At 37.6% G+C, this 18,083-nt stretch overlaps 1 protein-coding gene across 4 annotated transcripts in view; it reads right to left on the reverse strand.

Annotated features, from left to right (window-relative positions):
- Positions 1-841: 841 nt before the first annotated feature.
- Positions 842-18,083, reverse strand: part of CTNNA3 (catenin alpha 3) — a 1,791,515-nt gene continuing 1,774,273 nt past the window's right edge. For all 4 annotated transcript variants that reach the window (XM_032252666.1, XM_032252665.1, XM_032252664.1 and 1 more), the window contains one exon: positions 842-9,229. In XM_032252666.1, coding sequence (XP_032108557.1) covers positions 8,942-9,229 — 288 coding nt within the window. In that variant the 3' untranslated portion in view covers positions 842-8,941. The remainder of the gene's footprint in view (positions 9,230-18,083) is intronic.

Here is an 18,083-nt window from a genome sequence, read left to right on the forward strand (position 1 = left end):
CCACCCCCAGAGCAAGCATGACAAACTGATCAAGACAGGGAGAATGATGCTGCCAGAGCAATTATGGGCTCCTGGGGCCCAGGATGGACTGAGGCAGAAAGGCAACACCACACTGGCGTTTCCATTAACAGAGTCAGATGGTGTCTGGCAGAACTGAATGAGGGGAAACATGGTCTTTTACAAGACTCAAATGATGAAGACAATACTTAACAGACTGCAGTTTGGGAACTTGCAGACTGAGACTTAGCAATAGGTGTTCTGAAGTAGTAAGGGCTCTACAGGGAGAAAATGATGTGATGTCCCAGAGTAGACAGCAGCAACCTCTGTGACCCCTGGAAGAGGATCCAAAGGCTATCCCCATGCGATTCATACGGAGAAAGGATTACCATCCGCCTAAAGATGAGAAAGATGGATGTTAGAAACCCACCAATTTTTAGATAAAAGAGCATCGGTAGAACCAATGGAATTATTCCGTGATCACTATGGAGTATGTGTTCAGATATGCTCAGAAAAGTTATTAGTCATTTTCATAAAGTCCTAAGTTAAAGAACAACTCTTCAGCTACACAGAACTATTAAAGGCATGTCCAATGCCCAAGACTAATGCCTGTATTAGACCAAAAAGGCTCATTTAAACTATGAATTTAATTCTATCAGATATGCTTCAGCTTACTTGTGTGCATGCAGTCGTTTGTACCTTCCTGAATTATAATATGTAAAACTGAAAAAGAATAAGAATGAAAGTGACACTTAGAAACATATGGTTGGACTACTCAGCAGTTCATTAACCTCCATTTTTTTTGCCACACCCAAGAAACACACCAGCAACTATCAACATAAAATGCATAGCCAATCTTTTCATTTTTATTGCTTTAACACAGATGGTTTAATTATCAGTTGAACAAATTCTTAATGAGCTACAGAGTGACAGTTGAAATTAGAATAAAGTAAAATAATACTATATAACCAAAACAAACCCACTGTTACATATGTGAAATAATGCAATCAAGAGCACAATTAAAAAAATTATTAATTCAGTTAAACACAAAAACATGCAGGATTTCAATCAAGGAGTACTTGGGCTTCTATGTCAATGTCATAGGATAATAAAGAGCTGTTTCGATTTCTGGGTAAATAATTCATTTTTATTGATTGGCGAAAATACCTTAAGAATAAATCTGGATCAGAAAGACCTACAGTGTTTTTGCCAAATTTTATCTATAGCCAAAGCACAAAACTGCTTTGAACTGGTCATTAATATAATGGGCAGTTCATTCAATCACATTCCGTCTCTGCAGAGCAGGGTGAAATGTACAAGTAAGATGCTTAGAAGTACCTCAAGTGCCACTAAACTTAAGCTCCCAAGATATTGCTGCAGTCATAAACATGACTGTTATGAATCGCTTACTTTTATTTCATCTCAGAAAGTCTTAGTTTAAATCTGCTTTTATCCTAAATTATAATGTGCATATTACCTTCAGAGAGGTCACTAAGTTTAAGCTGTCAAAGTTGTTGCTTGTAATAGTATATGAAGTAAGCGAATTTTTTCCCCAAGTTGCTATGAAACTAAAACCATAATCAAAATGGAAAACAGGGGCATCTGGAAATCTTTCTCTGGAAGTTTTAATTCATATTTAATCACCCAACTTGCCCAAGAAAATTTTGTTTTAAGCCTCAATTATTAGGTACTAAATTGGGCATAACATATGTCTACTTCTGCTTTCAGGGACTTGTTAGTCACGGATATGGAGGAGAAACCATTATGCTGTCATTTAGATCTAAGGAAATTTTCTTTGGAGAGACTGTACCACATGAGAAAAATTTGCAAAATCAACAAATAGCACAGCTTAACCCTGCAAGACAGTTGCTTAAGTTCTCATATTTATATCCCCATGGACACAATATATGCTAACATATAAGAATAGAGCATTATAATGGCATAAGATTTGGCAAGCAACGGAACACGATTTTTATAGTAGTTTAAAATTTTATGTTTAAATATTCAGGAAGGAGGAAAGTTCTGTTTGAGAGCAGGGACTAACATCTCTGACTTACTCCTTTGCTTTATTGATAAATAATCGCGTACAAATCTGGTGTTAAAAGCCCAGGTCAAAGAAATCCCTCAGTAGAAGCTCCACTTTCAGTGAACACCACAAAGAGGTTCAGGTAATTTACACAGATGGGAAATTGATGTGGCATACCTAAAGCTGGCCTGAGACTGCATAAGTTTGGCTGTCAGAATAGAAAAACAAGAGATCTGCAGGCTTTTGAACTATTGATACAACTATTCAAAGGGGGCTTTAAATGTTTAAAGAAGTGTCGCAGGACCTCCAAGACCAAATAACCAGAACTAAAAATAACCATTGTTCTTGAAAATGCCAAGGAAATAAACTTTGGAACTGGAAAATATCTCATTTGAAATGAAAACACAGGGACTACTCTGCTAATATTAAATGGCTTTTGTACAAGTTCTATATTGAAGAAATTTTTAGACATAATTGTTAGAAATCTGAGCCTTTTTGAAAGAGAATTTTATTCTTGAGGGCTTTCCTTTCCTACAGTTGGGAATAAACACCATCTTGACTACCAGATACATAAAAGTGAAGATCCCAAATATACACATTCCATTGCTCAAAGTAGGAATGCATGTATTTCTTATGTGGCTCCACCATAAGAAATATCAGAGAGTCATCTAACTCTCCAAGGCTTGAGATTTGAAAGACTATCCAGCAACATGGGGCAAGAAGAGTCTAGCCTTCAGTTGACTCTTAAAAAGGCCATGTGATGTTAAAAGATGATGTTTACCTGTATTCAGGCACATACTATACACATATATGACCATAAAGAAGGAAAGATGTATTTGCTACAGTTTCAAATACAGGGAAACTTTATCCTACTACAGTAATCCTTGGCCAACACTCTCCTGCAATCTACAATTTTAAACACAGTCACACGTTAGTTAACAGTAAAAGAGGAAAGAAATGGTGTCAACAAATGGTAGTAACCAACCAACACTGAAGATGGGCTGAAACAGACACTTCCATTGAAACTTTCTTCTCTGATGTAGTAAAAGTAATTTGGCAAGGGTTGCCCTCTTATTTCAGATCACATAAATAATTTACTTCCCACATACCTGACACTCTACACTCAATTATTAGCGGTGAGAATATTCAGCTAATCATGTATCTGTCTTGAATGATGTAAGATATATATTGATATATTTTTAAAGTTTATTTTTTTTGCTTTTACACAGAAGGCCAGCCAGCATTTGAAATATGTATCTCATTATTAACCGACAAATTCAATTAAAATTTGCAGGAAATTTGGATATTGTGGTGGCTAAAAGTTCAGAACACAGGGTGCAATAAACTTTATTTTAAAGCCAGTGAGACTCTGAGCAAGATTCTCATCCTGCTTAAGCCTCAGTTTCTCTATCTATGGAATGAATGTCTATCCTATAGGGTTATTTGGAGGATTGAATAAGATGATAGCATTTAGTACCGAGCTGGCACGTGAGGGCAAGGGTTATTATTTGTTTTGTTATCCAGCATATCCTAAGAACCTAGAACAGCGCCTGGACCATCATAGTTATTTAACAAATAGTCATTAAATATATGAATGTCTGATTACCTAGATTAGCTCTGATGTTGGGAAGAATTTCACCTATCATTAATCAGGGGAGTGGCTGAATTTCTGTTTCTCAACATACAAACAGTATCACTAAATCATGCTCAAAGTTTGTGTAGTTCATTCTTTTGCCTTCAACATGACTTCACTAAACCACCAAACCATCAAGACAAGCGTCTCATTCTATCCTTAATATTTTCCTCAGGAGGGCTGCCTAATCTTCATAGAACCAAAAAACTCTTCCCTCTTCTGTCTATGAAAACTAACTGCTTCTGCATCTACCCCTCTCTTACCCTTCCCTACCTCTGGCACGTTCTTATTTGTTGTCCCTTTAGACTACTCGGTATTGTCTCCACTTTTGTCCAACTTACCAAACTCATATTGAGTACCAATCCATATGTTTCGTTCCCACAAACCAGTGGGGACTGCTAGATGCCATAATGCAGCCAGCAGTCACGAAGCATCTCATCTCAGGATAAAACTTAAGGTCAGCCCCACAGCCAATCTATTGCCTGCAGATGGGATTCTGGTCAGATTGAGTTCCATTTGGAAAGAGTTCTCTCCATTAACATTATTTTCTTTTAGAGTGTCCAGAAATGGATTCTGTCTTGTCTGTTAGGGGGAAAATATTCACATGCAAGTTGATTAGTGTTTTAAACTATTCTTTATTTTGCTTTAATAGAAGATATGTTCTTTGTCATGTGAATCAGTTAAAAATGGCAAAAAAGTATTTTTAATTAGTCTTTCTTTCTCTTTGAGATGTCTAAGATAGTGTTAGTAGCCTCATTTCAAAACATTTTTAGTTGCAACTAGTTTTAATAGCATCCACGTTTTCTTTCCTAATTAGAACCAAAATGCCCAAATATAAACTCTCAAGCTGCTATTGGTATTAGTCCTGGCTTATTTGTTTGGTGGTAAAATGGAATATACTAACAGTAAACATATCATAATGGTGTGGGAAGAGTTATAAAGAAAGAACTGAAATTTTCATCTAAATAAGTGTTCTTTCCTGGTATGTGACATATAATAAAAACAGTAACATCTCAGGTGACAGAAATTTTCCTACTTTACTTAAAAATTATTAAAATAATATAACAATTGTGTTATTTTTAACTAAAATATTTCTGACTTTACATACAGAAAAGATGAATATTTGATTCCTAAATATATAATAGGCAAGTTGTCTTTGCAAAAAATAGGCCAACAAAAGAAAGCACAGACTTCATTCAAATTGAGATTCTGGTGCCTACTTCGCCAACCTAGAGAATTACTTACAATGAAACTAAAAGAGGCTGTCCTTTCTGCAGTGAGTTCATAAGAGAATGGTTGATATCACTAGGAAAAGTCTCAGATCCTATTCCACTCGTTCTGCCACTATACAGAAATCTGTAGCCATGAGAATCCCAATCTCTAGGACAGAAATGTACATTTGACATCAAAAAAAATTAAGAATGTTTTTGGAAAATAGAAAGACTAAAGGAATAATGCTGCTGGAAATTAAAATGCATAATTTTGACTAAAACACTAAAAAATATATTAGTCAATAATAACTGGGATAGAGATGAGAGATGGGAGAGAGATATTTTTGGTGCACCGACGAAGAGGAAAGGGCATTAACTGGAGTAATTTGCTGTGATGGGCAGTCCCAATTGAACTATTTTAGTGGGAAATTGTTAGCAGTTACCAGAGGATACCTTGCCCAGTGGTGGGTGAAATGAGAAGACCACCCTCAAAGTGAAGGCTTAGGAAGCCCTTGAAGTCACTTACCCTGTTGTTACACGTTAGGTGTTTTAGCCACTCATTATTTAATTTGAGGAGCATTAATTATTTGGTTTGAAGGTCCAAACTGAGCACTTAATTGTAAATTCACAATTTCAGCTTGAAATTGAAAACTGATGGTCTTTGCAGGTAAAGGTGTCAAGAGTGCCAGACTGCAAGAATGGTTGTCTCTGTGTAGCTTGGAGGCCCTTATTCCCTGTATGTAAGAGGTTCTTATGGGGAACAAATATGTTATATTGATCTTATGTTAAGAGATTTCAAAGGCCAGAAGGCACACTTGTGAATTTGAAAACTATATTGTTTTTTTTAATACATTTGTAGTTTGCACTCATATAATAAACATAAACAATGAACAAATTAGCTTAGAAATTTAGTGTTTGAGTTTTTTCTTGACTCACCCAAGAACTATCCAGAAACTCACTTGAAAGAAACATTGTACTCCAATAATTTTGTGATAAATGAAAGGGAATGATTTCTATTTCTCACTTTTTTATATTTGATAAAAATCTTCGGATTTCTTTAATTAGGAGAAGACCCTTTAGTGGATTATTATTTCATAAATATTTTTAAAATTTTCATTCTAATTTCAGTCTAACATTTGGCGGGGTGCTGTTGGAGAACCAGGGATGGAAATGCACTTATGGATCATATCCACCTGCTCCTCCCTCTCAAGGAATGTTTTCCCCAACATAAATGGATTTGATTAAAAAAGAAAGGTAAGTTCTTATTAGCAGGATCAAGCAAATGTATTATCAGAGGAAGCACCAGTCTCTGATGTGATATCAAAAGGTACATAGATGGATCACTAAATTATCACTCTCATTAAGAAATTTCTGGCATTCCTCTTCAGAAGAAATATCTAAATACAAATGTGTCATGCTTATTGATTAACCACATAATAGATTTATTAATATCTTGCTGCTAGTTTGTCTTGCATTTAAACATTTATTTTTATCAGTAGGTTTGAATCAAACTAAATTTTGAAATGCTGCGTACTGCAGGAATTCACTTAGGTACACAGATGCCTTTTTCAGCTCTATGCATTTTGTTTTCATGGCACCATTGATTACTACAGCAGATTAACTCCTGGAACATTCATTGAGTTAAAATTTTTATTATTTTGTTTAATTATAGTTTGCTTTGAACTAAGCTAAAAATCTGCCTTTGTTAAAGAGGAGAACTTGTTCATATCTCACTTTAGCTACAAAATCATTTTTATCAAAGAGATGGTGGCTATTTGGTAATTGTTAGGGCTCAAACTCCTGACCTCATGCTCTGCCCAACTCAGCCTGCCAAACTGCTGGGATTTACAGGCATGAGAAACTGTGCCTGGCCCAGTTACTGTATAATTTCAAGTTATTTCTGTTCTTTTGGTGTCCAGTACTGCATGTTCTAAACTCCAACATGTGGAATGATGATGTCTGGTCAAGTGAACATTAGATTTTCTAAATGAGATGCTTATAATTCTTGGGCATGTGGCTCTGGGAGCTAAGATACACAGTTGGTAGTTTGGTGATTAAAAAAAAAATTCCATACAGCTGGTAGTTCGGTGATTAAAATAAAATTCATTTATCCACTAAATTATAAATTTATACTTCTATCTGGAAGAATGATGTACCATAGCTGTCATTCTTGTAACATCTACACTTAAATCAGAAAATGATAGGAATATTTCAATAAAAGTCTCTATTTGCCTCAATAATCTAGATAGTTCTGAAAAACAGAATCATCTGAATTCCCTAATTCCCTTCTTCACTGCCTTTTCTTTTGGAGAGTGGATTCTGTTCGAAATAGTAATTGTAGGACAGTCTATAGTGTAAAACAGGGAGGAGTTTATTGCCTTCACCTCCCGGGAAGTTTTACACTGAGCTCAGGCAATCCAGCTACTTGGAAAACTGAAATAATTCATTACAAGAAATGTAACATTCCCTGTGTAATAATAACCTATTAAATAGATCCTTCTTTTCCCGTACAATTATGCTTAAGATTCTGCACATGTCCTACTCTGAATATTTATGCTTTCATATGTTTCATGCATCCTTTTACCCAAACTGGTCCTCCTAATAGCAACTGGTATTGTATGTGTAAATTTTTTTCTCATCTATCTAAGGCTACATTGTTGTTGAGACAACTCTCATTGCAATGGGAATGTTTTACAAGCAAAAAGTTACAATATAATATTATGATAATGTAGAATAGAAACATTTTTTTAAAAATCTGTGAATCAGAACTTTAAGAATGAGAAAACATGAAAACAAAACTTGCCTCCACGGAGTTTCTATTAAGGGCACTTTGTGAAAGAAAGAGGGGTGGGATCTGGGGGGGTAGAGAGAGAGAATGAGAGAGGTACACTCTACTCTAAAACTATTATGAAGTCCATTATGAACTCAACTAGGAGTGAACACAGTGACTGAGTTATAGAATGACCCCAGTGACTTTTATTTAAGAGTGTTATTAAAATTACTCCAGCTTCATTGCCATTAACTTTGCTTCATAGTTCAATGGTACAATTCATGAGGTTATATTTTACTCAGTGCCAAAAGGCTTTCAAACTTGGATTTTCCTTTTAATTACAATTGCAAGCTGATAAAAATGTATTTTTACATTTGTAAAAATAGAGTCTTATAGAACTTGCACTTCTATTGTTATCAGTATTACTCGCACTGGGATACAGTTTGGTGTCTCATTTCCCCAGTGGGTGATAACTCTTCTTGCACATGCATATTCTGATAGATCTAACACTCAAAAGTGCAGAACTCTCTAACACAGTGGAAACCCTAAAGGTGCCTATGTGGCGTCAGAACTCATTGTAACCTTCATAATGTTAATAAAGCATTTCATTAATAACCAAGGTTGACCGTCAAAATCCAGCAAGTAGCCTGACTATTCTAATTTGATTACTTTATAATGGATGTTAGCTTAATGAGTTGACAATGAGTACAGATATCTGGAGATTAAAAGGTTTTTTTAGCAAAAAAAACAAACAAAAAACAAAAAAACAGATTCTGTATGATTCATGGAAGAAATTTATGAAGGAATCATACATTTCTGCCAGGTTAGGTGCCAGGTTAGATCAGGTAAAGAAAGTATGGAGATGATTAAATGGGAAAATATTTCATAAAAGTCTTTTGCTTCTATTAAAAAACCAAGTCAGGAGCTCATGTTAGTGTTTTAATTCAAAATGTGAATGGTAAATGTACTTGAAGTATTACAGATAAACAGGACTCTCTTGCATCTCCTGTGTTTATTTGGTAATGAATAGTAGATAATCTCTATGATGGGAAAGGCTGAATGATATGTGATAATTTCATTCATTCAACAAACAAATATTCATTATTAGGTGGTGACCATACAGAAATGACAATGACATGATCCCAAATATATATTGCTTATGTTGATTTAGCTCCCAACATTTTATGTTATTTGTGAGTTAAACACCAAAATTTAGTGAAATTACAGAACTTATCAAGTGTAAAATAAAGCAGTGTGGTTAGCCAGGATTTTGTCATATAGGCACTATATGTAGAATAGTGGTTTCAGTAGACTTGTCTTCCTCTAAATTCACTCATGACTTGCACTGGATGGATTTTTTTCTTTGCTGAGCCTCGTCTGACAGCTGCACATGTTTCCTCTGGCTTCTCTCTTTTAATCAAGGGTTTTTTTGCAGGAGCCTTCATTCTCCACATCACAACTGGGTGCCGGGGCCCGGCAGGACTCTGGATTCGGATGATCTTCGTTGAGGCAATGTAAGACATTTTCACTGTTTGCACCACAGCATTCATTAAATTTTTAGCTGCTTGGATCAGGGAGGTGACACTGTCCAACTGTAGCGGGGGGAAAAAGAAGAAAGAAAAAAGAGCTATCATTCCAGAATGCAATTAAGAATTTAAAGAGATGTAATGTTATAGAAGCTAAAGAATACCACCTTGCTTTACCCCCAGGAATGAATGGATCATTTTTTTACATAACCATGTATAATTATCAATCAATACATCTATTTTTGATCATTTTCTATTTATCTGATACATCAATGGATCCACAATCTATCTTCTAAGATAATATCATAGAGAGATTAATTTCTTTCTCTTGGCTTTCAGTGATATCATATAAATTCTTCAGGGCCCCAATCCACATAATACTACAAGGCCAGATGGTCATGATTTTCTTTGTAATGGATCTTTCTATTTCTAGGAGAGAATCCTGAGCTCTTTCTGTAAGACAGGATTATCTGCAATAAAATCTATAAATACTTTTATACAAACAACAATTGAGAATTATCCTCAGGGAATAGTTTAAGATAATGGGGCTCTATAGTCAAATGAAATTGAGTTTAAATTCAGATCTGCAATTTGGAGAAATCATTTAACCATTTTTGCCCTAGTTTTTTTCACTATTAAAAAGAAAAAGTTTATTAAAGGAAAAGTAATGCATGTAAATAAACTAATAGGGTAACTGCCAAATAGTTGATTTTAATTAAATATTATTTCCTTTTTTTGCTATGAAGACTGACAAAATTGCTTAATGATAAACATGCATTAGTGAGATTAAGAAAAATATTTTTCCACATGATTCTGTTTTTGTTAAAATTTCTGGTTTGAGTATACAACCAATCTCAAGGAAAAATGAAGTGGTATTCCTAGAATCTTATAAAATACCTTAGAACTAAGCTAAGTTGATTTATTTTCTTTCTTTGGAGACCAAGTCTCACTGTTGTCACCCCGGCTGGAGTGCAGTGGTGCTATCTTGTCTCATTGCCTCCTGGGTTCCAACAATTCTCCCACCTCAGCCTTCCAAGCAGCTGAGATTACAGGTGCCTGTCATCATGCCCAGCTAAGTTTTGTATTTTCAGTAGAGACGGGATTTCACCATGTTGGCCAGGCTTGTCTCAAACTGCTGACCTCAAGTGATCCACCTGCCTCAGCCTCCCAAAGTGCTGGGATAACAGACGTGAGCCACTGAGACCAGCCAGTTGGTTCACTTTTATACAACCAATGTCTCTTGCATTATTTTAGCTTGGCAGATTGTCATCCACCGCCAACTCACAGGCAGATTTGCCTCCACTGTCACCCCCCTGTGATGCGTGCTGTCAGGGTTGAGATTCAAACACTGGCACTGTAGTTACTAAAATCCATCAGCAGCTGCCTGGCCTGAGTACTCTACCTTTGCTGTTCGAGGAGTCTTTTCTCACATAAGGATTAAATGAGCAGAGGAAAGGAGTAAGTTGAGGTTATGTGCCTGAGGCAGTGGTCTACCTGGCTGCTTCCAGGGAAAAAAATTTAATTAACTCCATTATATGCCAAATCTGAAATCCTTGAGAAGGTAACTGCAAAAATATGTAATGTGAAAGGGAATAATACTTGGCAACTGCACTTCTTTAAGTCTTTTTTACTTTTTGAAGCCAGAAATATAAAATCTGTGCATGTGGCAGGAATGACAAATGTTTTACAAACATTAAAAAGGATTTCATGAAGCACTCAAATGTATTTTGGAGGACATTTGGAGCTTCTGAATCTGTATGCAACTTAAAAACATACTAGACTTTGAATAGAATAACACATATTGTTATTAAATTACTCCACAGACAGATTGCAAGTTCAAATCTGTCTTTTAATAATTAACAAAACCTCCTGGAATCCAGGTTTTGCTGGGTTAATCATTATGGTAGGTTTCCAATCCCACCACAGAAATAAGCCAGTTTTTCTAAATGCGGTGATAAAAGGAATACTGTTGAGACTCTTTGGTAATGCCATTGCTCAAACATGGAAATACTGCATTTGTCCTAAGAACTCTGCACCATCACAAAGTCATTTATGGAAGCAGGTCATAAGGACCTCCTGTCATTCAGGATTTCGCCAGTGACTTTGGTCTTATCCTAAAACTTACATTCTGCTTTCTTCCTTTTAACTCTGTAATTTTGCCATGTACACTTTGCATTTATTTCATCTCCTTTTGATTATTTTTTTAATTGTATTTGGGCTCTGGGTACATGTGCATGTCCTGCATCCTGCAGGATTGTTGCATAAGTACATACACGCAATGGTGGGTTTGCTGTCTCCATCACCCCCCCAACCCATTGCCTACCTCAGATATTTCTCCTGGTGTTACACCTCCCCTTCCTCCCTCCCCCCGCCCAGGTAGTCCCCCTCCACCCCCCAACCTATCCCTGTGAGTATTGTTCCCTTCCCTGTTCCCAAGTGTTCTCATTGTTTATCACCTGCCTATGAGTGTTTGGTTTTCTGTTCTTGTGTCAGTTTGCTGAGAATGATGGTTTCTAGGTTCATCCATGTCTCTACAAAGGACACAAACTCATAGTTTTTTATGGCTGTATAGTACTCCATGGTGTATATGTGTCACATTTTTTTTTTTTTGGTCCAGTCTATCATTAGTGGGCATTTGGGTTGGTTCCAGGTCTTTGCTATTGTAAACAGTGCCGCAGTGAACATACGTGTGCATGTGTCTTTATGATAGAACGATTTATAATCCTTTGGATATATACCCAGTAATGGGATTGCCGGGTCAAATGGAATTTCTGTTTCTAGGTCCTTGAGGAATTGCCACATTGTCTTCCACAATGGTTGAACTAACTTAGACTCCCACCAACAGTGTAAAAGTGTTCCTATTTCTCCACATCCTCTTTAGCATCAGTCTCCAGATTTTTTCATGATCGCCATTTTAACTGGCATGAGGTGGTATCTCAATGTGGTTTTGATTTGCATTTCTCTAATGACGAGTGATGATGAGCATTTTTTCATGTTTGTTGGCCTCATATTTGTCTTTATTTGAAAAGTGTTGGTTCATATCCTTCACCCACTTTTGAATGGGTTTGTTTTTTTCCTGTAAATCTGCTTTTGTACTTTGTAGATTCTGGATATTAGCCCTTTGTCTGATGGGTAGATTGCAAAAATTTTTTTCCCATTCTGTTGGTTGATGGTTTACTCTAATGATTGTTTCTTTTGCTGTGCAGAAGCTCTGGAGTTGAATTAGATCCCATTTGTTTATTTTGGCTTTTGTTGCCAATGCTTTTGGTGTTTTAGTCATGAAGTCCTTGCCTGTGCCTATGTCCTGAATGGTTTTGCCTCGGTTTTCTTCTAGGATTTTTAGGTGTTTGTTAGTTCTTAAATTTAAATCTTTAATTAATTCATCTGGAGTTAATTTTTGTATGAGGTGTAAGGAAGGGGTTCAGTTATTGAGAGTTTTTAGCATAAAGGGCTATTGAATTTTGTTGAAGGCCTTCTATGCATTTATTGAGATAATCATGTGGTTTTTGTCTTTGGTTCTGTTTACGTGGTGAATTACATTTACAGATTTGTGTATGTTGAACCAGCCTTGGATCCCCGGGATGAAGCCTACTTGATTGTGGTGGATAAGCTTTTTGATGTGCTGTTGGATTCAGTTTGCCAGTATTTTATTGAAGATTTCTGCATCGATGTTCATCATGGATATTGGCCTGTAGTGTACATTTTTAGTTGTGTGTCTGCCAGATTTTGGTATCAGGATGGTGTTGGTCTCATAGAAGGAGTTAGGGAGGATTCCCTCTTTTTGTACTGTTTGTTTGTAATAGTTTCAACAGGAATGGTACCAGCTCCTCCTTGTACATCTGTTAGAATTCAGCTGTGGACCCATCTGGACCTGGACTTTTTTTGGTTTGTAGGCTGTTAATTGGTGTCTCAACTTCAGCCCTTGTTATTGGTCTATTCAGGGTTTCAACTTCTTCTTGGCTTAGTCTTGGGAGTGTGCAAGTGTCCAGGAATTTATGCATTTCTTCCAGATTTACTGGTTTATATGCATAGAGTTGTTTGTAGTCATCTCTGATGGCAGTTTGTATTTCCAAGGAATTGGTGTTGATCTCCCTTTATTGTTTTTTACTGTATCTATTCTATTTTTCTCTCTTCTTTTTTATTAATCTAACTAGCGGTCTATTTTGTTGATCTTTTCAAAAAACCAGCTCCTGGATTTATTGATTTTTTTGAAGGGTTTTTTGTGTCTCTGTCTCCTTCAGTTCTGCTCTGATCTTAGTTATTTCTTGTGTTCTGCTTGCTCTTGAGTTTTTTTAATCTTGCTCCTCTAGCTCTTTTAATTTTGATGATAGGGTGTTGCTTTTAGATCTTTCCTTGTTTCCCATGTGGACATTTATTGCTATAAATTTACCCTAGAGGTTGCTTTAAATGTGTCCCATAGGATCTGGTACATTGTGTCTTTATTCTCATTAGTTTCAAAGAACACTTTTATTTCTGCCTTCTTTTCATTGTTTATCCATTCGTCATACAGGACCAAGTTGTTCAGTTTCCATGTGATTGTGCAGTTTTGAGTGCTTTTCTTAATTCTGAATTCTAATTTGATTGTGCTGTGGTCTGAGAGACTGTTATGATTTCTGTTATTTTGCATTTGCTGAGGAGTGATTTACTTCCAATTATGTAGTCAGTTTTGGAGTAAGTGCAATGTGGTGCTGAGAATGATGTGTATTCTGTGGATTTGGGGCGGAGTTTCCTGTAAATGTCTATTAGGTCCACTGGGTCCAAATCTGCTTTCAAGTTCTGGATATCCTTGTTGACTTTGTATCATTGATTTGTCCAGTATTGTCAGTGAAGTGTTAAAGTCTCCCACTATTATTGTGCTGGAGTCTAAGTCTCTTTGTAGGTCTTTAAGAACTTGCTTTATGTATCTGGGTCCTCCTGCATTGGGTGCATAAATATTTAGGATAGTTAGCTGTTATTGTTGCATTGATCCTTTTACCATTATGTAATGCCCTTCTTTGTCTCTTTTGATCTTTGTTGGTTTAAAGTCCATTTTATGAAACTAGGATTGCTACACCTGCTTTTTTTTTTTTTTTGGCTCTCCATTTGCTTGGTAAATGTCTTTCCATCCCTTTGAGTCTATGTGAATCTTTGCATGTAAGATGGGTCTCCTTAATACAGCACACTGATGGGTCTTGATTTTTATCCAGTTTTCCAGTCTGTGTCTTTTGATTGGGGCATTGAGGCCATTTACCTTTATTGTTATTGAATTTGATCCTGCCATTTTGTTACTGGCTGGTTGTTTTGCCTGATAATTGACATGGCTCCTTCATTGCGTCATTATTCTTTACCACTTGGTACGTTTTTGCAGTGGCTGGTACTGGTTGTTCCTTTCCCTGTTTAGTACTTCCTTCAGTAGTTCCTGTAAGGCAGGTCTTGTAGTGAAAAAAAATCTCTCAGCAATTGCTTGTCCGTAAAATATTTTATTTTCCCTTTACTTAGGAAGCTTAGTTTGGCCAGATGTGAAATTCTGGGTTGTAAGTTGTTTTCTTTAAGGATGTTGAATATTGGCTCCCACTCCCATCTAGCTTGCAGGGTTTCTGCTGAGAGATCTACTGTGCGTCTGATCTTCTTTCCTTTGTAAGTGACTCGACCTTTCTCTCTGGCTGCCCTTAGGATTTTTTCCTTCATTTCAACCCTGGTGAATCTGACAACTATGTGCCTTGGGGTTGATGTTCTTGAGGAATATCTTTGTGGTGTTCTCTGTACTTCCTGGATTTGAATGTTGGCTTGCCTTGTTAGGTTGGGAAAGTTCTCTTGAATATCTTGAAGAGTGTTTTACAACATGGATTTGTTCTCCCCATCACATTCAGGTACACCGATCAAGCATAGATTAGGTTCTTTCACATAATCCCATAGTTCTTGGGAGGCCTTGTTCATTTTTTTTTTCACTCATCTTGCCTTCTTGTTTTATTTCATTGATTTGATCTTCTATCACTGATAGCCTGTCTTCTGCTTGATCGAGTCAGCTTGTGAAAGTTGTGTATGCCTTGTGAATTCCTAGTGTTTTTCAGCTCCATCAAGTTGTTTATGTTCTTCTCTAAGGTGGTTATTCTAGTTAGCATTTCGTCTAACCTTTTTTCAAGGGTCTTAGTTTCTTTGCATTGGGTTAGAACATGGACTTCTTTTAACTCAGAGAAATTTGTTCTGAAGCCTGCTTCTGTCAATTCGTCAGATTCATTCGCTTGTCTTTTTTTGTTCCCTTGATGGTGAGGAGTTGTGATCTCTGGGAGGAGAAGAGGTGTTCTGTTCTTTGATGGTTTCATCCTTTTTGCACTGTTTTTTTCCCATCTTCATGGGTTTATCTCCCTTTAATCATCTTTGAAGTTGCTGATTTCAGGAGGAGTCTCTGAGTGGACTTTTTTTCTATTGAGGTTGGAGCTGTATGCTTTTCAGCCTGTAGAGAGCGTTGCTGGGCTCTCTCGGGTTCAGTCAGGTTGTTGGGTGGGTGGTCCTTCCCTGGGGTTTGTTTGCAGGTGAGATTGGCCCCACCTTCCCTATGATGTCTCTCCCAGAGCTCAATCTTCCTGGTTGGAGTCAAGCTGGTGAATTTGCTGCCTAGCTCTCTAGCAAGGGCTTCAGTTTGAGCTCTGTAGAGGTGGGGCCTGCCAGGCCTTATGGTCTGTTTCCCTGCTTTCCATTCTGCTTCCTTCCATGGGATGGTCTGTCCCGCTGGCATTAGTCCAAACTCCTGCCCAGGTCCCTGTGACAATTTGCTGTGCCTGGCTGTAGCCGCTGCTCAGATTTGCATCACCGATCCATGGCACCCCACCGTCTGGCAGGGATCTTGTGGACCGTGGGTTGCAGGAGGGATGAGGTAAGCGCAGGATCTGAAACGGAGCACCCAGGGGGTTAAGTCCCCTGACCCTCCCAGCCGGCTGCATGTTTCAGGGGGGGATGCACCCCCCACCCCCACCCCTCCCACCCCCCGGGCAGCTCTTACCCTGTGGCTCCTTCCCTGGGCCTAAATTCAGTGCCCTATCAGTCCCACAGAAATGTACCCGGCACCTCATTTGGAATGGTGAAGTCCTCTAGCTCTCTGAGTGAGTCTGATTTGCTGGGAGCTGCATTCCAGTGCTGGCTTCTTTTGGCCATCTTGGTGCACCGCCTTTTGATTTTCTTTCCTCTGTAGATGTTATCATCTATCAACCAGCAGTCTAGGGAGGATGTTGAAATTCATGCCTCAAAGTGTGACTGGCTTGTCTTCTTTCCTCACTGAATCAACAAATCCCTGCCTGTGCTGTTGTGATCTTTTATTCTGGCCGCTCCCAAATCCTTTGATTTTTAAAATCCTAAATGGTTATAGTAAAATCTTCCCTTCTTGACTCAGAAAAACCCAGTTTTGCAGACAGATTAGAACAATTACTGAAAGAATATAGTTATTTCATGAGGAACTCTTGCAGAATAATATATGAAGATCTTTGAAGTCTAAGAACTATGTGCATTAAGATGCACCTGCCAGCTAAATCACAGTCCACACAGCAATGGGCAAAGACAAGCCCAGCTTACAGTAGAAAACTGTATGCAAGGCCCACGCAGTGTCTCAGGCCTACTCATAGGGAATAACGATGCAAAATTTAATGTCTGCAAAAAATTATTTAAAATCCTTTTATCCAAGTCTACTTTGATGAAAAATCCTTTAAGGGAAACATTCAATAGGATCCTCTCTGTAAAAACAAAGGCAGATTTGCAAAGGTAATGTACTACTTTTGGATCTGTGTTCAACTTATTTGAACAATATTTTCTGAACTTCCCAAATGTAACTATCCAAGACAAGAATGTTAATTTATTCTAAAGTCCTGGTGGAGCAAAACAACTGACTATACAACTCAGATCCATAAATTCTTTCTTTTACTATTGCAAATCACTGTTACTAACTGAAAATTCTTCCAGGAAAATAATATAACTTGAAATGTTTACCATAGAGGAGTCTCATTTTCCTAATATCTGGTAACATACCTCTCTCATGTAGATGAAGTGTTCTTGACCAAGGTATCAAAAACAATAATGTTGGCCAGGTGTGGTGGTTCATGCATGTAATCCCAGTACTTTGGAAGGCCAAGGTGGGTGGATCACTTGAGGTCAGGAATTCATGACCAGCCTGGCTAACATGGTGAAACTTTATCTCTACTAAAAATACAAAAATTAGTTGGACATGCCTGTAATCCCAGCTACTCAGGAGGCTGCGGCAGGAGAATTGCTTGAATCTGGGTTGGGGGAGGGCAGAAATTGCAGTGAGTGGAGATCACGCCATTGCACTCCAGCCTGGGTGACAGACAGAGACTCCATCTCAAACAAAAAACAATAACGCCATCTAAGTTCCTGATACCTCCTGTAGCTATGTTTAAATATTTGCATGCTGTCACATGTCAACAGCTTCCCTTCCAGAAGGACAATATTTTAAACAACTTTCAAAGAGGATTGTGTCCTAAATTAAAGGCCTCTTTCCTACCTTAATTTGATATATACCATTTACCATGGTAAATAGTAAGATAGCTATTCTTCCAGTGCTGACTTATAATACTGGTGTGGTTTCAAAATAACTGAGCCTGGGCCAGGTGCAGTGGCTTCTGTCTGCAATTCCAAGACTTAGGGAGGCAGAGGTGGGGGAATCACTTGAGCTCAGGAGTTTGAGACCAGCCCAGGCAACACAGAAAAATCCTGTCTTTACCAAAACTACAAAAAAAAAAAAAAGTCAGGCATGGGCATGGTGGCATGTGCCTATTGCCCCAGCTACTTGGGAGGCTGAGGAGGGAGGATCACTTGAGCCCAGGAGGCAAAGGTTGCAGTGAGCTGAGATTGTGCCACTGCACCCTAGCCTGGGTGGCAGAGTGAAACCCTGTGTCAAAAAATAAAATAAAAATAATTGAGCCTGATAGTCTAT

This window comes from Sapajus apella, unplaced genomic scaffold (genome assembly GCF_009761245.1).
Source record: "Sapajus apella isolate SASKATOON/1434 unplaced genomic scaffold, GSC_monkey_1.0 scaffold78, whole genome shotgun sequence".
Lineage (NCBI taxonomy): Eukaryota > Metazoa > Chordata > Mammalia > Primates > Cebidae > Sapajus > Sapajus apella.